The sequence below is a fragment of the Pteropus alecto genome, unplaced genomic scaffold, assembly GCF_000325575.1.
Source record: "Pteropus alecto unplaced genomic scaffold, ASM32557v1 scaffold433, whole genome shotgun sequence".
Classification (NCBI taxonomy): Eukaryota; Metazoa; Chordata; class Mammalia; order Chiroptera; family Pteropodidae; genus Pteropus; species Pteropus alecto.
In genome coordinates, this window is record NW_006433953.1 from 1,022,042 (window position 1) to 1,044,942 (window position 22,901).

Consider the following 22,901-nt stretch of genomic DNA (forward strand, 5'->3'; position numbering starts at 1 on the left):
GCGCCTTCTGGACTCAAAGTAGCGTTACTGTACGGGCTCAAGGCCGGGACAAAGGTCCGGCACTCAGTACACACCGCCTTAGAACTCGAGTCCAGAGTCCTTCATCTTATTCTAAATCTCAGTTGCTCGGAATCTAAAACCCCGACTTGGTGGGAAGCCAGTCAGAAGGTAAAACAAAAAATTAAAAAAAAAAACAAACCCCACAAAACAAAAAAATAAATGAGCCCCGACCTCTTGGGGCGAAAGGGGGGTGGCCCTTCCCCAACCCCACCCGCTGGTGACTCACCTCCCTCCAAACCAGAGCCTGCCCCTCCCGCGCCCGGTGCCAGGCGAGCAGGGCGGGGCGGGTTCTAAGGTGGGCTCCATCCCCAAGCCCTAGGCGGGAGGACAAGCTCCGGCGTGTCCCCGCGGGTGTCCCTGTTTACTTCTAGACCTGGAGCGAGGTGGGGCGGGCCCTCGTGGCCCCTCCCCCACACAGCCCCCTCCGCCGCAGGCCCGAGTTCTAGTCCGTCTTTGGAAGTCTCCGAATCAAAGCTCAGCCTTTCCTCGCATCTTCGCTGCAGAGTGGTGGCCCCTACCCCCAACCCAGGCAGGCAAGGCACAGTCCATATTCTCGAGTGAAATAAGACCTCGGTCCAGACCCTCGGGGTCTTGGATTTCCAGACCCGGCCTGAAATCCTAGGGCATGACACCGAGTTTCGAAGAGAAGCCGCTCGGGTCTTTTCACTGCCCGATCCTCCCTCGTCCCTTCGGCAGTCTGCAGCATGGAGAAGAAGGGCCCAGTCAGGGGAGAGGGCGCTCCCATCCCCAAATCTGCTAGCGACGCCCTGGGCCCCCCCAGTCCAGAACCGCTGGCCAAAGCTCCAAATATCGTAGCTGCTCAGACTCCCCCTCCCCAGGGCAGCGCGCCAAATGGGCGCATGCGCACTCACAGGACTGCCGCGTAGCTCTTTCTCCCCCCCCTTTTTTCTTTCCCCGCCCCTTCTCTCCCTCCCTCCTCTACCCGTCCCCTCCCTCTCCCCCCCAAGCCCGCCCCACGGCACCTCAGTCCGGGGAACAGTGGTGCGAGCTCCAGGCCTGTGTACTGAGGCGGAAACGAGGGGAGCCCCCAAAGCTCCATCAGGCCCCTTCCAAGGGCTCCCCAATCCGGTCCACGCCCCCCACCCCCCACCCCGCCTCCTCCCAATTGTGCGTTTTTGCAGCCGGAGGCGGCTCGGAGATGGGGCTGTGAGCTTCGCCCAGGGAGGGGGAAAGAGGAGCGAAAAGAAAAGCTGGGGGTGAAGGGTTTGGATTTGGGGGTAGGGGAGCACACCCCGGTCAGCAGACCCTCCCCAGGCTCCGAACTCTACCACTTCACCCACGTCCCTGGTGCGCGTTGTCGAAGGATAAGAATAGAGGAGGAGGGTGAAAGAAGAAAAAAGGGGGACCCCCCAATTTGGGGGGGTGCGACGGCGAGAAGTAGCAGGACCAGAGGGGAGGGGGCTGCTGCTTGCATCAGCCCACACCATGCTGACCCCGCCGCAGCTGCTGTTGCTGCCCCTGCTCTCAGCTCTGGTCGCGGCTGCTATCGATGGTAAGTGAGATTCCGCGGCCCCCTCGGACCCCTGGGGACATCCACTCCCCAGCCCCCACTCCTGCGTTCAGATGGGGAAGGGAGACACGGGAGGGGGTGCCTTTTGTTATCCCAGTCCAGCTGACACAGCAGCGACCCAACTGGGGGTGGGGATGGGGGTCCGATTTGGAGGATGGGGGCCCTGGGCAAATGATGCTTCCCGGGCCCCCCCCAGCCCAAACAAAGACCAGAGGCCTCGGAAGGGAGAGGAGGGTTCCCCCTTTTTTTCTGATCCCGGGATCTAGAGGCCTTCTCTTCCTATCTCTGGTCGGGGAGGGCCTCCACCTCCCCTACATCCTCTACCCCTCTACCCCCATCTAAATTGTGAAGGAATCCAGATTTGCAATGTAGGGCTGCAAAAGCGGGTGGGGGGAATTTTGCAGTGGCCTCTGAATCTGGAATGGGGAGCAGGGTCAGCAGTGCCCTGCTGGGCAGAGGGCAGGCAGGCCTGAGAAGGCTGTGGGTGGAGAGGGAGGGCCATGGAGAGGCCCCCTGCTTGGGTGTGGAATCTGGGCCTGGGAGACCAGGCTTGGAGGCCTGGGTCCAGAATCCAGCAGGCTGCCTGCCTGGGTTCTGAAGTGAGCACTTCCCCCTCTCAGCCTCTGTCAGTAGCCTGAATAGGACTGTGTTGGGAGGTGGAGGAGAAGCAGGCGATGCTATGTGACTTTGAATTTTCCTTCTTAATTCCTGGGAGCTTTGAAATGAAAAACGTCAGATGTCATTGTTGGGGAAGGGGACGGGAGAATGGCCTGGAATGCTGAGGTGGGAGGGTGAAGGAAGGCTGCTTTCTCCCTGACTTCGAGCTTGAGCACAGTTTGGACTGGAAGAAGAGTTGGAGGTTGGATGGGGGTTATGGTTATGCCCCCACCCCCCAATTCCCTTCTCCTTTTGTAAATGTGTTTATTTCTCTCCACCAGTTCTCCTCCTCCCACCATATACACACGCTTTCTATACTGCAGTTAGGTTTGGGCTAGAACTATGTCCTTTGGGGAAATGGGGTGCCCCCTCTCCCCTTTTTATGTCAGCTATTTTTTTCTTACTTGTGAGTCACTGGCTCAAGTCTTGCTCAAGCTTTGAGCTGGGGCATGGGGTTGGGCTGGGTTGGGCCCCTGATTTGAGAAGGGGTGGGATCTCATTGCTTCCCGTCATTTTAGTCTTGTCATCTGGGGAAAAAATGGGTCTAATACCATCATGCATCCCTCCTCCATCTTCTAAATTTTGCCAGGTTATGATTGGGAAAGTTTTTCCTTGAAACCAAATTATTGCTCCCACTCCTCCACCCCCTTCCCCCCTCCCCGCCCCGAGTTGCTTCAGCTGGGGGATGGAGGTTAGGGTGTCAGGAAGTAGCTGTGCTCCGAAAAAGAGTATGTTCTGTGGCCCTCAATTATGCCATCTTGGGGACTATCTGCCCCCCCGCCCACTACCTTAATTATCTGCCCAAGAGGAGGAAAGAGGCTCTGCCCTGAATATCCTCCAGACCAGCCCACACAGCCAGTCCTTGCCCACGACTTCCTCTCTTATGCACATTCTTTCCTCTTGTTCTCAGCCCTGTGAGGTGAGAGGGGAAACTGAGGTAGAAAGATTTGGGTATGGCAGCTTTTAGGAGGGTTAGAAAAAAAATTAAGAGAAAAAGAGAGAGACCATCAGGAGCCCGATGATGGAGGATGGATGGAGTTAGAAGCAAGGTGTGGGTCTGTCAAAGGGAACACACGCACGCAGGCAAACACACATCCCTACACACACACACACACACGCACACACACACACACACACCCCGCCCCCGTAAGGAATGACCCCAGGTAGCATCACCCCCAGGGGTTCTAAAGTGCTTCTATTTGCCACATCAAGTCCGTTAGTGGTAAATGGAAGAGGGAGACTGGACATGTTCTCCTTAACTGTCTCTCTACTCTTTCTTAAAATTTTCCCCCATTCCAGAGCTGTAACCCCAGCTCAAACCAAACTGTATCCAAAGTACCAGGGAAAAGACTCTTCCCTAAATACACGCTACTGTTCTTACCTTGAGAATGGGAATATGAATCATGGGTCCCACCCTGCCCTGGTGAGAAATGGGAATTGCACGGCCTGTAGGGCCAGCGCTATCCAGACGGCCTAAGGATTTTCTTATCCCTACCTCTGCCCTCATGCCCCAAGCCCACTGACACAGAACTTCCTCCTTCACCCTTTCAGAGAAGGAAACCCCCTGACCCAGCTTACTTGACTTAGTGTTTAACCTTCCTTCCTGCTCCGCTCACAGGCCTTGCTGCTTTCCCTCTTGGAAGCAGTCCTCTGGGCCTTCCCCACCTCTTCTGCCTTCTCCGCTATTCCTGAACCCACCTGGGGTCCTCTTCTTCTCTTTGGGGAACAATGTCACTTCTCGTAAGTGGACAGAATTGAGTGTACTTGCTACCAGAAAAGATAGGGCAACAGATGGGGTGTGGAATGGGAAGAGGGGTTGTTGAGGACTCTGCTGAGATGAAGAACATTTTGTAGTGTGGAACGCAGCCCCAGGCAGATGTGGCTCAGGAAGGAAGGCTAACTGCCTCCTTCTCTCCTACCCTTCCCCACACACCCCTCTCCACACACCCCCTTGAGCCAGTGTATTGCCAGTTATCAGATAAACTGGACAGTTGAAGTGAGTTACGAGGCTGGGGTGTTTTCCTCCTGACTGAGAGAAGGTGCTAAACTCCTTTCTCCCTTGATCAGACCTGGGTCCTTGACCATCTCCCCTTACCCTCATCTGACAAAGCAGAATGTATAGGACATTGATTTTGGGATTAGGGGTATATTTTGATGTTTGAGGCTACATTACAAGGCTTCCTTTTCTTCCAATCTTGCTCCTTCTTCCTCCATTTTCTCCACAGCTTTTTTTACCCCCCCAACCCCTCCCCCATCACTGGGCCTCCTAAGGATGTCAGCTGGGGCCCTGGCCAAAGCCAGATCCTGTCCAAATGCCCCAACTCTTCAAAACAACTTCCTTACCTCTGAGAAGCCCTTCCTTACCCAAGTCTTTCTTTCCTCCTGCTGCAGTCTCACTCAGCCTTGCACATTGGAACCTCAAGCCCATAGCTTATTTCCCTTCAGCAGTGTCTTTTCAGGGTCCTCCCCACTCCACCCCCCCAACCCCCCATCCCCCACCTCCATGGACTCTCCAGCCTTCAAGTCCTCTAGCTCCGGTGGGGGCACTCATCGCCCAGTTGATTGGGACTATGTGAGGGTCCCTGACCTGGTAGAGCTGGCTGGCTGCTGGTTGTGAGAATTTGGAGAACCTAGTCCCATCCTGCTGTGTCCAGTCCCAGATTTCAGCCCAGTTAGCAGGATCCTGCATTGTTTGGAGAAGGAAGCAGTTGGCTCTGGAGTACTTCCGGTGCCGTGGCCCCAGGCACTAGTGTTAAACCTCCCTGAGAGACTGGTGAGGGATTGTAGGGGATTGGGAGGAGAGAGGTATTTGTTCCTCTTGCTCCTCCTGGAGAGATGAGAGTCTCCTCAGGCCTCGTTTTCTCTCTTTTTTCCTCTCACCCTCCCGATTCTTTGGGAGGCAGTAGTCCTTATTCTGGGTCTCCCTTGGGTCAGACATTGCTAGGGCAGAGACTCTGTCTCCCTAAATCAGGATATATGCTGCCCCAACCCTAATCCGAGTCTCAAGGGGGTTGTTATTCTCCAGGTTCATTCCAAGACAACTGTGTCATTATCTTGGCAACTTCTGGGCTAAGACCCCATTCTATCTTTTTTGCCTCTGTCTGTCACTGGTGTGTGCTGTCTTGGCTGCTCAGAAACTCTGCCTCTCATGTTCTTGGCTCATCTCTTTTATTGCCCATCCTTCGTGGTATTATTCTCTGTCCTGTTCTCTCAGTCTCTGTCGCTTACTTTGTCTCTGCCTGTCTCCACCCACCTTCATCCAGGCCTCTTGGTATCTCAAAAGCTACCCGGGAGGAGGCATCTCTCCTGGGCTTTCTCCTGCACTCCTGGCTACCACCTCGCCAATTTGGAGTTATTCTTTCCCTCCCAGGCCAGACTGGGAATATCCAGTTCGGCAGTGAAAGTTCCCCCTCCACTTTCTTCCAAGTTCCTCTCTCTCCTTCTCCTCCACTAATTTGGGGAATGGATTTTGGAGAGAATGTTTCTGCAAGAAGGGAACTTGATACCTTTTGTGGGCTGAGTAAGAGGAAGAAAGGAGATATTTCAGAAGGAAGGAGGGAGGTTAGACTTCTGGCAGAACTTCCTTGTGACCTGAGAACTAGAGAAACGTGCAGGGAATGGGCCAGGAGCTTAGAGCTCTTCTCCTGAGCATAAGCCGTGTGTGTGTGTGTGTGTGTGTGTGTGTGTGTGTGTGTGTGTGTTGGGTAGTAGTGGGGAGGGCTTAAAAAGGCCTGGTGAGAGATATGATGACCTCTCGAGGCATTCAAGGGGTTCGAATTTTACTTGTGTGTGTGGCGGGAGGAGGTCACTTGTCAGGCTAATGTGCTGCTGAGTCAATATTGACTCAAGATGGAGGGGGAGACCCTTTGCCTCCCCGGGCAGGCAGGGCAGGCAGTCGGCAGTTGAGGCTATCCTGTCTGTCCGTCTGTCCAGGCCGCAAAACAGAGGCCCAGACTCAGGAATGACAAAAATGTGTCTGAGCCTCACTGAGCTGCGGGAAGGAGCCACCGGTAACACCCAAAATACATAAAATTCAATGAAAAGCCCTGGGTTTGGGTTTGGGTTTGGGAGGCCCTTGTGCCCCCACCCCCATATGTTTGAAAGTTTAGATTCCTGCAGGCTCTGCCCCCCAGCCCTTGGCCACCCCCTGGCTCCTCTGTTCTCTTAGCTATATCATGTGATTCCCTTTAGAAAACACCCCCCACCACAGTCTATCTCTCTCTCTGCTGTGTCTGCTCTTGAAAAGGGCCTCAAAGGGTCTTTTTCATGCATTTTCTGCCTCGAGTCTTCTGGTCCTTCAGGAAGCGCCATCTGAGGTCTCACCCCTCTTCCTCTCCCTCACTGCTCCCAAGGGGATCGATGGACGGGTCCCCTTCTCTGAAGGAGACGTCCTCAGGGCCTGTACTTTCTTCACTCTCTCTTCTCTGGCCAGGCCCTCTTACCCCTCCCCCCAAGGTCCCAGAATGGGATAGAGGACGGCAGCCAAGGCCCAAGCAGGGCAGTGGGGTCCGTGTTGTGTCTGGACACACACCCAACCCTGCACCTCCTGTCCTGGCTCCAGCTTGGTGGCCTTGGGGGCCATGGCTGGGCTGGGTGCCTGAGTTTGAGGGGGGGCAGCAATGTTGGCCAGAGTTAGCATGGCGGTCACATTCATCTCCAGGCAAAGCCGAGAACAGACGGTCCCTGTGTCCTGGCGTTCTCTGCAAACTCACTCACTCGCCTCCCTTTCTCGTCCTCTCCTCCTTCTTCTCCCTCCTCTCTCTTCCTCCTTCTGACCTATTCTTGTCCTCTTCATCTCCTCCGCTCCTTTCCAAGGAGCCCTGAAGACCACTGCCACCTCTCCTAGTCCCACTCCCCACCCCCAGTGTCAGAGGACCAATATATGCTCCCTGCCATTTCCCTTCTTCATCCTTCTCCATCTGGCTCCATCATCATCACCAATGAGGAAACCACCTGTTCAGTTACTGATCTCTCTGTGCTTTAGCTTTTTTCATCTATGGGATGGAGATTGCAACAGTACCCACCTCACAGGGTTGTGAGGGTCTAAATGAGTTAATATGTACGAAGTGTTTCAGAGCGGTGGCTGACTCATAGTGACCATGTTGAAAGTGTTAGCTCATATCATTAGGAAGCCCCAATTCTCATGAGGGGCGGGAGGCAGGGAAGGCCAGTCGTCGATCCCAAATTGAGGGCCAAACTTGGGGCAGTGTTGTTCTTTCATCTAAGCTGCAGGCCACAGAAGTGCGTTTTCTGGGTACTGGCATCAGATGCAGAAGGCTCAGCTGAGGGGAGTGGGGTTGGCTGGAGGCTCTAAGTAGATTACCAGCTTCCTACCCCACCCCCACTGCAGCTCCCTCCCACCTCAGAGTGGGGCTTCCCTCTGCTGTGTAGACTACCCCAAAGTAGGTTATTTGTTTTTTTCCTCCCTTCTCCCCCTGAAAGAAATCAAAGACAGGCCTTAGCCTTCAAACTTCAGATTCCTAGGGCTTTCTCCACCATCGCCGACGGGAAGGAAGTCCTTCCACTTATCTCTCTGCGATCCGTGCTGCCCTGGCCTTTGGGAGATGTGTACCCCCAACTCCCTCTGTCCTTGGGCCTGAAGAGATGCTGCTGTGGGATATGGGGGCCCTGAGGGCTCCTCTTCCTTTCGCTTCCCCCATCCCCCACTCCCCTCCCTCTGCAAGAGCACATCTGGTTTGTGAATCTCTCTCATTCCAGCTTTCGGAGTTTGCCAGCTGCTGTTTCCTCTGTCGAGTTCAGGCCAAAAATGGGGGTGGGGGACAGCAGGGAGGACAAAGTGAGGGCCAAAGGAGGGGGGATTGTGGCCGGGACCTGAGGTCGGAGTGACCAACCAGTGACCTCAGGCCCAGGCTGTGAGTTCTGGCCCAGAAGGTGTGGGGGTGTGGACTAAGTCCAGGTGGTGGTGGTGGTGGGGGGGTGTTGCATGGGGACTGTTTCTGGGCTCCAAACAGTCCATCTGCCTCTGAGTCCCATTCCAGCCCCCGCCAGCCCCCACCCCAGCCAGTCTCGCTGGCCAGGGGAAGAGGACCGTTCTCCGGCATGCTAACTAGGCTGGCAGGCTGTTTCCCGGGAAGACCTCACAGCTGGCCCAGTGGGGCAATGAACTCAGCATTATCCACCTCCTCAAGGGGCCTTTATTCCCTGCTCAGGGTGGGGGGTAAGGGAGGGGGACTCTGGGGGGGCCTGGCCCAGCTCTCCTTGATGTGTTTCCTGAACTCGGCTCTCATCCTGGCCAGAGGCCTGAGTGTAGTCCCCTCTGCCAGAGATGAGGGTTAAGGCGGGAGGACATCTTCTCCGTGTGGTTCCTCTCAGACTCTGTCCCTCCCTGCTCAGAGCCCTGGCATGCTTTCGTTATAACTCCATCCCAGTCCTGAACACACTTTGCCCTGCATTTGAGGTAGTGATGTACATCTGTGTTCCCAAGGGACAGAGGCTCCTGACGGGGCATCTCGCTTCTCCTTGACACCCCAATGCTACAGAGCTGGTCTCCCGTGCATGTCAGCCGAATAGCTTAGAATCAGCTCAAAACTGACTGAGCCCTGGTTTTGTCACTTGCCTGCTATGTTACCCAACCCTCTCTGAGGGTCGGTTTCCCCATCTATGAAACGATAGTATTAGTGGTACCTACTTTGTCATATTGTGGAGAGGATTAAATAAGATGACACATGGAAAGAACTGATTTATCACAGTTCCCAGCACATACCGAGCCCACAAGAAGCTAGTGTTACCATTCCCAACTTCTCCTTGAAGAACGAGGTGGGAGAATGTCTTAGGAGCAAAGGGAGACTGGTGGGGGTAAAGGGACAGGCCAAAGAGGTCCTGGATGGAGTAACTTCATGAGTCGACTGGGCCGAAATCAGCTCCCACAAGTCGCCCTAGCCATCCCCCTGCCTCGGCTTTCTAACTCTATCATCCTGAGCAATCTTTAGGTGCCTCTGACCTCTAAGGACACCTGCTGAAAGTCTTACTTGAGATCTAACCACAAGGGAGGCTGTGTCTTTAGAGAATGGAGGTGGAGGCTGGGCTCTCTCTGCCCTGCCCTGCCCAACCTGTCCTCCAATACCTCTGCTGATAACCACCTCCAAGCTACCACTATACCGAGGGCACCCCACATACACTCTTCCTATCTGGGAGCCCGGTGGTTAGGAGTTGGAGATGGGTGGGGTGATGGATTCCAAGGACCAAGAGTGTCCCAGAGGGCAGAGGAGCAGAAAGGTTAAAAAAAGACCAGCTCTGGGCTTCTGGGAGGAGGGAGAGGAAGATAAAGAGAAAAACATATCAGTGTCCCCTAAATGCCCCATCCTTTTCCATCATTCTCAGTCAGCAAAGCCAGGAGTGCTGTTGCCTGGCCAGAGTAACCAAAACAGCAAGGGCTTTGGCCCTGAGGGCTGGAGGAGGGGCACGCTGGACGGGCAGCCTAGGGGGCTGGGTGAGGGGTGATAAAATGTGCTCCCTGCATCCTTCCTATACCCTCACCACAGGTACACAATGTTCTAGCAGTGACACACAGCCACCTCCCCCCAGGCACATGGACTATAGCTCAGAGTCTGAGTTGGATGAGGACTGATGCCGGGGAAAGAGGAGGAGCTCTAGGAAGGCTTCAGGGCCATGGAATTGGCCTCCCTCCTTCATTTACCCCTCGTTTTCTTTCCTCGCCCTTAGTCCCCAAGACTTGCAGCCCCAAGCAGTTTGCCTGCAGAGACCAGATTACCTGTATCTCAAAGGGCTGGCGGTGTGACGGTGAGAGAGACTGCCCGGATGGATCTGATGAGGCCCCTGAGATCTGTAAGTACTCTTCTGGGTCCCGTCCCACAAACCCCTGACTTATCTCTTCATTTTGGCCCAGGCTGTTTGGGATGAGGACAGCTGATCTCTAACCTGGTATAGACCTTGCTCTGTGATTGTTTGTCCATGACCCAGCTAAAACTGTCCTCTCCCCACTTCAGAGTGCCCGGCATGGTGCCTGGTGTGCTAAGAAATGGCACATCCGATTGCTCCCTCAGCCACTACCCTCCCCAAGCCTGCCAGAGACTGTGTTCTCTGCATCAGCAGCTTTGCTGGAAGAAGATCCAACCTCCCTTTTCTTTTACTTGTCCCACTTCTTCCCACCTCAGAGCCTCCTAACCCTTGCTGAGTGCCCCCAGGTCTGGCCAGGCTCCCTTCCTGTCCTCAGGCTCCCAGGCCAAAGGCCACCAACTCTTGCTCAGTCTCTGTACCAGAAGCCCCACCCCCGTGCATTTCCCGCCACGCACGCCTTCTCCTGCCCCCAGTAAATGGTGTAATCAGAGGCAGCTGTTTAAACTGGGAGAAAGGTCCCCGCCCAGCCTTTACCCTGCCAGTGGGGGGTGGGGGACTTACTGGCTGGACCCCAGAGTCCTGGGCATCTGGCAGAGTGCTGGGGTCTCCACCTTCAGCCTCTTCCCTGCGCGATTAATATGGGCCAGGGTCTACGTGCCCCTACATTCTTAGGTCTGTCTCTATTCTCTTTCTCAGGTTTATTCTGTTCGAGCCCCATCTCTTGTACTTTCCCCACTCCCTCACCCATAATTATCAGGAGTAATTTTAGGGCCAGAAAAGGAGCCAGCAGTTCTCTTGGCCTCACCCCCAAACCCTACCCTGGAGGAGTGGGGGCCAGGGATATTCTGCACGTGTTTCTGTGGTGGGGGTGGTTCAGCCTGGATCATCTTCTTGTCTGATGCCACCTTTACGCCCCCACATTTCTGACCTGATGCTTGGTGTTCAGGGTTAAGAAAACTTTGTGGAAAAGCCAGATCTGGTGCTTTTTATCCATTCTTCCTTTAGTTTGATGCAAACCCCACCTTATAGACATCCCACACTGTCCCTACTCATACACACTCCCAGACCCTCCACACTCACACACATCCCCTCCTGGGTGCTGACTTGCCCACCCGACATACACAGACAAAGGCAGATGCTGGCATGGACATGATCTCACAGCAGCTCGGAGTCACCACTCAAATGGGAGATGCAGAAGCACAACCTGCATTCAGACAGATGCCCTCAGACACACACAAACCCAGACTCACTCCCCAAAGGACATAGAAATGCACAGACTGAGGCCAGAAATACCAGCACGCATAGACACACAGATACACCCTCACTCCATACCCCACACCTCCCTCACCTGTGCATGCAGACTCCTCCCCAGGCACATGGGACAGGTGCACTCACATGCAGACACTCTGTCACTCACACACCCTGTCCAGATTTGGGAGCCAGTAGGCAGTAGTCTGCCTTTCAAATCATGGGCTCAACTGGCATCCTAGCCTGGGTGGCTTCCCGAAGATTCCCTGAGGAGATTTACCCTTCCTCCCTAGCCTACCTTCTTGGGCAGCAAAGGAAGTACCAGAGACATCACCAGTGTGCCACCACCTTTGACCCTTCCCAAATCCTTCCATCAGGCAGGCTGTTCTGAGGTTGGTGCTGTCAAATAGAAATATAATATAAGCCACATAGGCAATTTCAAAATTTTCTAGTAGCCACCTTAAGAAAAGTAAAAATAACCAGTTGAAATTAATTTTCATTTTATTTTACCCAGTGTATCTAAAATATTATTTCAGTATATTATTCATATAAAAGTATTAATGAGATCGTTCTCATTCTTGTGTGTGTGTGTGTGTGTGTGTAGTATTAAGTCTTCAAAAGCTAGTGTGTATTTCATACTTACATTTTGAACTAGATGCAATTCAAATGCTCGATAGCCCCCTGTGGCTGGTGCTGTGTACTGGACAGTGAGGTTCCAGAAGACCCGGTCCCACTCTCAGGCCCAGGCTCTGTGACCTGCGGAGCTATGGGAAGGAAGTGTTCTTTATTATTTGAGCTTCTCTGCCATGGACTCAGTTTTCCTCATCTCATCGGAACCTTTCACCTCTAACCTTGGCCTGTCCCCTGAGTGTACAATGTGGAGACATTGGGGTCCATAGGCGTAGGTTGTTTGGAGAATGGACTCTTGGCTGAAGGCCTTGTTCTCTTCTCCACCTGACTGCTCCCAGGTGTGTGACTGCTGTTAGGAATGGTGCAGAAGAAGTTTAGGTGGAAGAGGCTAACCAGCACTGAGGCTTCCTGAGACCTAAAAAAATGCAGATGTCTGCAACCCCAGTCTCAATTTCCCACCTCCTCACCCAGTGAACAGCTGGCTAAATGGCCACTATAGCCAGCTTGGTCATGCTAACCTTTCCATCTGCTCCCAGGCCCACAGAGTAAGGCCCAGCGATGTCAGCCAAATGAGCACAATTGCCTGGGCACCGAGCTGTGTATCCTCATGTCCCGCCTCTGCAACGGAGTCCAGGACTGCATGGATGGTTCGGACGAGGGACCCCACTGCCGAGGTAAGGGCCCTTCCTCCTCTTCTATTTCAGGTGGATGCAGTGACCTCTCAGCCAGGCACCTGAGGGGTTTGGAGGCCTATTATCTGAGGACTATCCTCACACCTTCAGTGGGGATGAAGCCTTGTCCTGCATCCTTACACAGAATTGCCACCAGACAGCAGCCTAAATCCATGAGCCCTTTGGAGCTTGGTCAGCATCCCCGTGGGCCTCGGTGTGGGCCGTGGCCTGGGTACTTCTGTGTGTACTCAGACAAGTCACTACCCCTCTCCAGACCCCAGTTTCCCACCTGTAAAATGAGAGCTTTATACTAGATCAGTATTTTCATATATATATGTTTTAAGTAAATGGTGGGGTCCTTTCTCCAAATGGATTCTTACATGAAACATGAGTATGAACAGAGAAAAGCAGACGCTGTGGTAAAAGCTGAGGCTGGGGGTCTGGAGCTTTGTTCACCTGCTTCCTCGGCCTGTGGGAGGAAGCACATCTGGATGCTGTTCACTCGGCAGGGAGTGTGGAACAAAGGAGTTTGTGGAAGAGTTTTATCCTCTCCTTTGGTTGATTTTCTATGTTTTTATCTGAAGCTCCTGGGATGGGTTGCAGAGTGTGGGCCTAGGGGCTGACTTCAGTTACCACACACATCCCATCTTATCAGCTGGTACATGTTCAAATTTGCTTCCTTTTGAGTACGTTTTCGGTTTCAAAAACAACAACAAAAAAAACCCCTCGAAAACCTGGGGTTTGAACTTACTTCTCTGATATTACAAAAGTTGGATCTCCTCATCTTCCTACCGCATATCCAGAAGAGAAACTCGTTTCTAGATTTTATGGAACAAATAATACTTCCTTCCTTTGTGGGGGAAGGCTGGGCAGGCAGCACATTTGGGTTCTCGGACGGAGGTGGGGGGGAAAAGGAATAGCTGGGGTGTGACCCCTCACCCCAGCTCCGCCTGGCAGGCTTAGTGCTTCTGAACGTCTTAGCATCTCGGCAGCTCTCACTCCTAAGTGGGGGTGCGAGGCAACTGGACAAAGGGGTCTTTGTGGCCAGGCCGCCTGGCCCCACGCAAGGCCATTAATTAGGTCGCTGGTCTGGGGGGGGCAGCTGCTCCCACCTCTCCCCCGTCCTGTCTCATTCCCTTCTGTCTCCCCTGTGGAAGTGGGTCAGTGGCAGGAGAAAGATTAGAGAAGGATCCCGAGGGAACCAGTTTTGCTCCTCCTCCCGTCCTCCACCTGGACCTCACTTAGGCCTTCTCTTGGAGGCCTCCAGGGCCCAAGGGACAGGTTGGAGGGTGCTTCCAAGTTGGAGCTGGGATCCTGCAGAGGAAACTTGCCTACTCTTCACCCTCAGCCCTAGAGTCAACATCGTAGTAACCGGGCAGTGAAGACAAGAGACGTATGAAGGAAATAAGACTCACTATCCGTGCTCCCTCTGAGCCCAACAAACTACCAAACCCCTCTTCAGGGGCACAGAGGGGCCGGAGCAGCCAGAACAAGGAGATGTGGTTCTATATCATAATTGCTTGTGTGACCTTTAGCCTGTCTTATATACCCTCTCTGGGTCTCAGTTTCCCCACTTGTAAGATAGAGCAGATGCTTCCTAAGCCTCTTCCGTCTCTGCCACTATAGGCCCTAAAGAGTTGATGGGAGGTGAGGGAGGGTTGCAGTCTGGGGGTGGCTGCCAGGTCTGGGGGCCTGAGTGTGTGTCATCTGCTCCCCACAGAGCTCCGAGGCAACTGTTCTCAGCTGGGCTGCCAGCACCACTGTGTCCCCACATTCAACGGGCCCACCTGCTACTGTAACAACAGCTTCCAACTGCAGGCAGATGGCAAGACCTGCAAAGGTGAGTGAGTGCAAGTGCTTGTGTGTTGATGGGGGAAGAGGGAGCCGGGGCCAGCAGGTCTGGCTGGGGCAGGAGAAAATCAGATGGAAAGTTCAAGAGAGGAGGCCTGGCTACACGCCCTGCAGCCTCCGGGCATGACGGTGAGCCCACTTCCTTCCACCAGACTTTTAAAAATTCATCTTAAACTTATATAGGTCATCTGTGAGTTTTCATGTAAAAAAAAATTAAAGCACTACAAAATCCTGTAATTTTTTTTTTACATGAAAACTCACAGATGACCTATATAAGTTTAAGTTTGTCAAAGTCCACTTTGACAAATCCTCCTCAGTTTCGGTTTCTTTCCCATCTCTGTGGAGGTCAGCTCTGTTACAAGTTTGCCATCTCTCTTTCCAGGCCTTTTTCTATGTATCCGTATGCACATACTCACAGAAAATCTAAGTGAAAGTACTCTTTATGTGCATGTCCTCTTTTTTACATAAATAACATACTGTACATGTCTGTTTTCAGTTTTTTCACTCAGTATATTCTAGAGATTTTTCCATCTTAATATGTAGAGATCTACCTTGTTATTTTAAAAAACCACTGTGATGTATGACTCTTACCACAGTTTACTTGGCCATCGCCCTATTGAGGAGTAAAATGTGCCTAATTTCTCTCTGTTACGAACAATGCAAACTTTTCTGTTTTAAATTTGCCTCCCTTGAGTCTTTGCACAAATGTTACCTTCTCAGTGAGGCCATCCCTGGCCGCTCTAAAATCACACACTCAGCACCTGAATTCTCTATCCCCTTTCTCTGCTTAAATTTTTTTCCATAGCACTAGTCACTTTCCAGTGGACTGGCTCCTCAAAATATATAATTTACTTTTTTGTTTTATTTATTATTGTAATAACAGTATTTCATTTATTATCGGAATTTAAATTTCGTGAGGGCGGCAGTTTGAATCTATTTTATTCACCGATGTATCTCCAGAGCCTAGGACAGTATTGGCATTTGTTGGAACTAAAGAAATACTTTCTGAACGAATGATGTGCACGTATGTGGATATTTCTCTAGAGTAGATTCCAAGTCTGGACTTGCTAGGTGATAAAGTTTGCACATTTTTTGTTGAAATATATTCTGCCAAATTGTCCTCCAAAGTAGCTGAAGGGGTACACACGCCCAGTGGTAGTGTCCAGGGCACCCATTTTCCTGCCCTCGTTACACTGGAAATGACCATGCCCTTGCCCTTTCCTCGGCAGACTTCGATGAGTGCTCAGTATACGGCACCTGCAGCCAGCTCTGCACCAACACAGATGGCTCCTTCACATGCGGCTGTGTGGAAGGTTACCTGCTGCAGCCAGACAACCGCTCCTGCAAGGCCAAGAACGGTGGGTGGGGTCATGTGTGGCCACAATGCTAGGTACCCTCGGTGTCGTTCCCTGATGGGGAGTGGCCTGAGAGGGCCTCGGGTCCCTTGCTATACTGACCCTCCTCTCCGTCTGCAGAGCCAGTAGACCGGCCCCCTGTGCTGCTGATTGCCAACTCTCAGAACATCCTGGCCACGTACCTGAGCGGGGCCCAGGTGTCCACCATCACACCCACCAGCACTCGGCAGACCACAGCCATGGACTTCAGCTATGCCAACGAGACTGTGTGCTGGGTGCACGTTGGGGACAGTGCTGCCCAGACGCAGCTCAAGTGTGCACGAATGCCTGGCCTGAAAGGCTTCGTGGATGAGCACACCATCAACATCTCCCTCAGCCTGCACCGTGAGTCACCTGCTCCCAGCTTGGAGGGCGGCGGAGGGCAGAGGAGGTGGAGCCTGACTAGGGCAGAGGCAGAGAGTTAGACAGGGTGACCCCTGTCTGGCATGGGAACCTAAACAAGAAGCCCCTGATGGAGGCCAGAGCAAGGGACTGCACATGCTGATAGTTGTTTGGGGCAGGGACAGTCTGCCTATGCTTTTCTGGCCCAGATCTGAGGAACACTTCATAGGAAAAACGAAGTGGTCAATTGCCAGAGACCAGGGACTGTTCCTTCTCCGAGAAAGGAGTGTTGGTTAAACTGCCAAGGGGCTTTCCCTTGCAGTGGGAGCCAAGACAAGAGAAAGAGGGGTCTTGAGCCTGCGGAGTCTTGCTGGGTTGTGGCCGAGGGCAAAGCAGCCAAAGCCTGGCTGGGTCTGTCTCCATGTCCCATAGTTTTCCTTTGAGGTGTCGCCAGAATGGACCCCCTGCTGCAGCATGGGTGTGGGGGTCCTGGGGCTGTTTCTGGAGACCTTTGTGGCACTAGATGAGACTAGAGAAGGAACCATGGGCACTGGAGCCACCTGAGCATTTTAGGATACCCCGGATGTTCCCAGGTTCCCTCCCTAGACTGTACTTTGTTATCTTAGGGGTAGAAGAAAGGGTGAGGATGGGGCCAGGGCATAAATACAATGCGTGGAGCAGTCCTGCTTGGCTCAGATGCTATTATATAAACAAACAAAACATCTGGCATCATCACATTTCCAGAAAATGCACCACAGGGCTAAGGGAAAGATGGGGCCTATGGTTGGTCTGACCCACAGGGGAGAGTAACTTGATCTATGACCCTGGGTAAACAAAAATTCCTTTTCTCTACTTTGGTTTCTAATCTGCATAATGAGTTTGAGGTTGTCTGTCCAGACCAGATAAATTGAAGTGAAAGGCAGAGGTAACTGCAGAATGGCACATGAGAAGTTAAAAAATGTGAACCTTGGGCCTGCCCAGATCTTTAAGTTTCTTCATCAGGTCCTCATATGATTATCCCCACAGAAGACAAAGACCCCAGGAGGACACGGGGCTTAGTTCTGGGGGAGCAGGTGTTGCTCTGAGAGCCCTCGCCCTCTACGGCCTCATTGTATGGTCCACACCTTGCCTCCAGCTCCTGCAGAGCATCCCATTGATGTCCATGGGCTGTCGATGACCAGGACTCACCTGCAATTGAACATATGTCCTCCTTGGAGTGCTGAGCTGAGGGCTGCCCCACCTGGTTGGCTGAGCTCTTGGGCGGTGGGCAGCTCAAGGAATCCCATGGAGACAGGGTAGGATTGGGGCAAAACCCATAAGACAGCTGCCTCCTCTCTGCAACTTGTCGACTGCCCCACCCAACGGGCCTGTCTGGGCAAACGGCTCCAGCAGTTCCCTTCCTGGCCCTGAGGCCAGACCATGGGCTCGTGGGTAGGAGGCTGGCAGAGGGGTGGGGACAACGCTGTGCCCTGATGGGAGCCTTCTCAGCTTTTGCTCTGGCCTGGCCTCTTTCCTGCCTTCCTCCCCAAGAGAAGCAGGAAATAACCTCAGGCAGGTACCCCTCCCTTGGCAAACAGAGCTCTGCCTCCCAGACTGCTAGACTCATTGGGCCCCTCTGGGGCAGAGTCCAAGAGGCTAGAAGAGAACGAGGTTCTGGGGAGAAATGTTGGTGGGGTGAAGGAGTGGGTTCCTCTTGCCCCAGCCTCTGTTCCTTGCTCCCTGCCCTGCCCCTACCCCGTACCCCATGCCGCCTGAATGTCTGCCTGTCACCCTGAGGATGGTTGTTTTGCTCTCATCCCACAAACTAATTATGGGTCCTGAGCTGAGGATGTAGGAAGTGTCTTTCCCCTAGTGCCCTCCCCACATCCCCAGTTTATGCCCCTTCCCAGGAGAGGCCGAATGGTCTGCCCTGGTGTGTGGGGTGGCTGGTCCCAGGCACTCACCTGTGCAGTGGGCTGCCAGCCTGTAATTAGCTCCCCAAGGGGGATGAAGAAGAAAGGCTGCTGCATTCTCTGGCTTTCTCTCTGCTCTTGGGGGCAGGGGGAAGCCCTCCCTGCAGTCATCCCATTCTTGGCTGTGACTGTGACCTCCATCAGACCCCTGGGCTGAGCCCCATGCAGGAGGGAGGAGTCTGACCATTGAGAGGAGCTGGAGCCCAGAGGCCAAGAGGCCAAGAGAAGCCTGCCGGCTGGTATGGGAAGAAGCGGGAGCCTGCCTAAAAGAAAACTCTAGAAACAGAAATAGAATAGAAAGAAGGAAGGAGGCCAGGAAGTGAGCCTGTTTCACATGAGTCCTGAGGCATGTGTGAGCCAGGCCCGTTCTTAGTCCTGAGAGCCCCAGAGCTCCTCCCAGGCCCTGGGGCGGCCAGTGGTCACGCGATGCATCTTCAAGGAGAGGATTGTGGAGTAGGCTCAGGACCCAAGCTCCTGCTTTCTCCTATCTTGACCCTAGTTCCATCCTTCTTTTTGTACTCAAGAGTGGAGGACATCCACTGATCAACATCCCCAAGCCTAGGCTGCTGACCCTCCTCCTCCTCCTCCCTGGATCTCTTCCCCATCCTCCTGGGAAGTCACCGCGGGGCCCATCCTCCCCTCTGCTGTCCCAGCAGGATGGGAGATCTTGGAGGACTCTGATTCCATGACTGAGAACATCACGATGAGAGCCAGAAGATGCTTAGGGAGGACCAAGGCCAGCCCCTCAGTTTTTAATACTGTCGTCTCCAAAGCAGAGACACCTTGATTTTAGGTTTTACGTAGATGTGCATTTTTTATTATTATAGTTATGTTTTTATTTAATACTCATTAGGAAACTCCTATAACTAGCATATCAAATCTATGATTTCAAAGATTGTTTAGGATGAATCAAAATAAGTGAGCTGGTTTAATAGGTTAAACAATAGTGCAACTGTACATAAACATGGCAAGCATTTTAAAAGTGATACAGAAAAGACTGAAGTTCTAGAAAGTGTGGTCCAGAAGGGTCAACAGGCCTAGAAGTACCAGAGCCAGGCGTGGCGTACCCATCCTACCCCACCACCTCTGACCACCCTCTCAGGAAACCTCAGGCCCTGTCAGTTCCCCTGAGGGCTGCCGCTGGGCAGAGCTGAAGGTCGAGTCTCCCGAACCCACCCTACCCCCAGCCCTGCATTGCCTAAGCTGCCATCCTCTGACCTGTCCTCCCTTCAGTTTTGAGGATATTTCCACTATTGAAAGAATGAGGGCAGACTGCAGGAGTGGATCCCTGGGAAGTTATGTGTGTGTGGTGAGGGGAAGTTCTGAGGCGACAAATAGAGGCCTTGAAGGAAATAAGGTTTGCTGAAGTCACTTAGTTTTGAACTGTGTATAAGGATGCTCTGGAGGGGCCCTCGGGAGTCTTAGTGTTTTCTACCCTGCACCGTGCTGCATGGAGAAGAAGGAGGTAGAGGCAGGGAGGCCCAGAATAGGCCCCCTGGGCTGCAGGCAGCAAGATTGCGAAATGGGTCCCCAATTCCAGCTGGCCCACTTCACTTTTCCTTTCCCTTCCTGTGCGTGTGTGTGTGTGTGTGTGTGTGTGTGTGTGTGTGTGTGTGTGTGTTTAAAATCACAACAGGAAATGGGTAGTGATTTTTCTAGAGGGGAGGCAGAGGGGGCAGAGAACAGCCCCTCTGAATCTGTGATGAACTGGCTTCCCCAGCTGAAAGGGGAGCTGTCTTCCCACTGATCTAGGCACCCCAAGCCCTCTCAACCTCCCACCCCGGGCCGATGGAACACTTCCAGACTTTATTTATGAAAGCCAGCCATCCCCTTTTTTGGCCTTTATCACCTACAGGGTGTCAGAATTTTGAGGGGCTCTAGCCACCCCACTCTTTGGCCTTGGGGCCCCTACATCCTGGTGCTTTTGCTTCCCATTTTTGTTCCTAGTTTCTTAAACATTTAACAGCCCTCCCCTTCTCTCCTAGGCCAGGACCAGCCCTGTGTCTCCGGCATAGCTCCAGCCCTGTCCTCTCCTCCCCCGCTGTGTCCTTGAAGTTGCCTCTCCACCCAGCCTACTCCCAACACTCACCCCCCACCCCCCGCCACTGTTTTCAAGCCAAAGGAAGTAACTTAAGCAAGAGATGTGTTTTAGAGCCCAGCAAGGATTTCTCAGTAGCAGGAAGACTCGGGTTCTGATTTAGAATCAGAGCTACAGAGGCCAGGCGCCTCATCCCCGGGACCCAGGGCTGAATACTTTTGTGGACCTGGGCCAGGCAGGCGAAGGAAGCAGGGCATACCCCCCAAGTGAAAGTGCGAGCAGGAAGGGGCCCAGGGGACACGATGTGGCTAAACCCTGGACTTGCTGGTAGAACAAAAAGAGCCGAAGTCAAGACCTCACAGGAAACGGGAGAGTGAGGACATGCCATTTAGCAATGCTTCTGCCAGGCCTCCTTCCTACCTGTGAGGGCCTCGAACTCGTGATCATCTCCCCAGCCCTCCCCTGACCCTCCCAGCTATCAGGACAAGATCCCCAAGTGGCTCTGACAAGCAGGAGGATTACCAGACAGATGGCTTCTCTCATTGTCTTGGGCATCCAGAGGCCAGAGGAGGAGGATTCTGGCAGTAGAAGGGAAGGGAAAAAATGATGTCCCAGCTCTAGGACAACCAAGTGAGGACTCAGTACTCAACAGATATTTGTTGAATGAATCAGTCAGGGCGTACGTGCCAGGAGCTGGAGACAAAGATGAAAGACAGCACCCTGCCCTCAAAATACTTGTAGTCAGGTAAACAGGCTGTGATAAAAGGAACTACTGGGGCTATGGGAGCCAGTAAACTGCCGGCCTAGAGGGCCCACCTTTATTCAGGAGGCCACAGGGCTCTGGCTGGAGGCACAGACAGTAACTTGATGGAGACGGTAGGAAAGGATGGGGTGGAGGTGAAGGAGGACGATGGTATAAACCACAGCTCCCATTTGTGGTGAGTTTATTATCTGCCAGGTCATGTGCTATGTGCTGTTAATGCATCATCCCATTTTACAGATGAGCAAACTGAGACTCAGACATTGCGTAACGTGTCCACAGCCACCCATAGTTGGAAGGTAACAGAACCAAGATTCAAACCCAAGCTGTTGGTTTCTAGAGCCCAGCTGGGCCCAGAGCAGAGCAGAGTGATGGGCAAGGTGGGGAGTTCTAAAATAAGGGCCAGATGCAGTGTGTTTGCTGTGACTATGGTTCAGGAGGAAATGGGATTCTTCCTCACTCAGGGACCTTGCACCCTATCCTACAGTCTTTGCGGGGTGGGGGGTTGGATGTATTGGGGATATTTCCTCAGGGCACAAAGGGCACCTTCCTTCCCTAGATTTGTTTTAGGGAGAGTGACTGGAATCCTGCAGCTGAAGGTAGGGTCTTCTTGGGAATGGAGTAGGGCCTGTTGTTTTTGGAAAAGCAGCCACTATTTAGGAAAAAGCATCTTGAACATTGTAAATGACGGAGAAGTTGAGAAAAACTCTAGTTATGGGGACCTAGCATGCTGAGCGTTGGGGTCAGGGTGTAGAGAGGGTTCAGTACTTACACACACACCCCAGGTCTATTCTGGGGCCTGGAACTGAAAGTCCTTTGTGACATCACAGGCAGCTGTGGTCTGTCCTCTGACTCTCTCGGCTCCCTCCCAGCTTCCCAGCAGCCTTCTCTGTGTTGGAATCCCCAACTCCTTGGTCCCCAGACCACCCCCAAACTCCTCCCACAACACATCCTACCTCCCCTTGGCTTAACCTGAGACTCTCAGACTGCCCTCAGGATTTGGGTGGGGCCTTCGGTCAGAGCCCCTCTGGAGGGTGCACTGGGGTGAGTCAGCCCTGAGAAGGCTGGGCCATGAAAGGACACCTACTTTCTGGGTTTCTGGGGCTAGAATGCTTAGGTCCTTTGGGCCCAAGCCCAGGACTCCACTTGCCCTCCATGCCACGAACAGAGGGAGGTAGCCCAGACACTGCCTGTGGGGGAGCCCAGGAGAGAAGGCACCGTATCCCAGTCTGAGCTCATCTCTACGCTGTCCTTACAGTGGTGTGAGTGGCCAAGCGTATGTGTGTGCATGCGGATATGTGCGTATGTGTGGTGGGGCGGGCAGAGGAATCTGGACTTTAGGAGAGAGGAAAATAATGCGGTGGAGGGGGTTGGATAACAAAGGATTTTTGCTTGCAACTAATAGTCTCCAGCTGCAAAAATACCAAAGGGGAGGCCAGGTCGGGCTAGGGACTCCACTTCTTGCCAACTCCTCACCGGCCTGCTGAGTGGGGCCCTGCCTGGCCTTTGGGAGGTAGAAGGGGAGACGGGCCAAGGGTAAATATCTGAGAGCAGGACGGTCCCTCTGCCTTCCTTCCTGGAACTGGGAGGGAACCTAGGCCAGGAGGGAGGCCCAAAAGTCAGCCACGTCCTGAGGCTTGTGGGGACAATTGTAAGCTGTACTTGGGTGGGGGGCATCAGATCTCTTCAGGTTTCTTCCTCTTTCCTCCTTGCCAAGGGAAGGGTGGGTGGGGAGCAGGGCAGGGTGTTGCCAGCCCTAGCGCTGGGCAATGACTCAGGGAAGCCTCAGGAAGTTGGAGAAAGGACTCAGCTGCACCAGCTGGTGCTGGGAAAACAGCTTCAAATGATGAAGTTCATTTTCATGCCAGCAGCCCCCAGACCCCCACCATGGCCACCAAGTAAAGGGCACACAGCCCTGTTTGCCTTTCAACCACCTTGCTGGCTGCTTG

General features: G+C 53.2%; 1 protein-coding gene across 3 annotated transcripts in view; it reads left to right on the forward strand.

Moving 5' to 3' along the window:
* The first annotated feature begins 1,015 nt into the window (after positions 1-1,015).
* LRP1 (LDL receptor related protein 1) overlaps positions 1,016-22,901 on the forward strand; it is an 83,873-nt gene continuing 61,987 nt past the window's right edge. The window contains exons 1-6 of one of the 3 annotated variants that reach the window (XM_015587022.2): positions 1,016-1,573; positions 9,932-10,054; positions 12,481-12,618; positions 14,336-14,455; positions 15,696-15,824; positions 15,942-16,205. In XM_015587022.2, coding sequence (XP_015442508.1) covers positions 1,507-1,573; positions 9,932-10,054; positions 12,481-12,618; positions 14,336-14,455; positions 15,696-15,824; positions 15,942-16,205 — 841 coding nt within the window. In that variant the 5' untranslated portion in view covers positions 1,016-1,506. Of the gene's footprint in view, positions 1,574-9,931; positions 10,055-12,480; positions 12,619-14,335; positions 14,456-15,695; positions 15,825-15,941; positions 16,206-21,406; positions 22,215-22,901 lie in introns of those variants that run through there. The other 2 variants (XM_006908932.2, XM_025044731.1) reach the window with 2 other exon arrangements.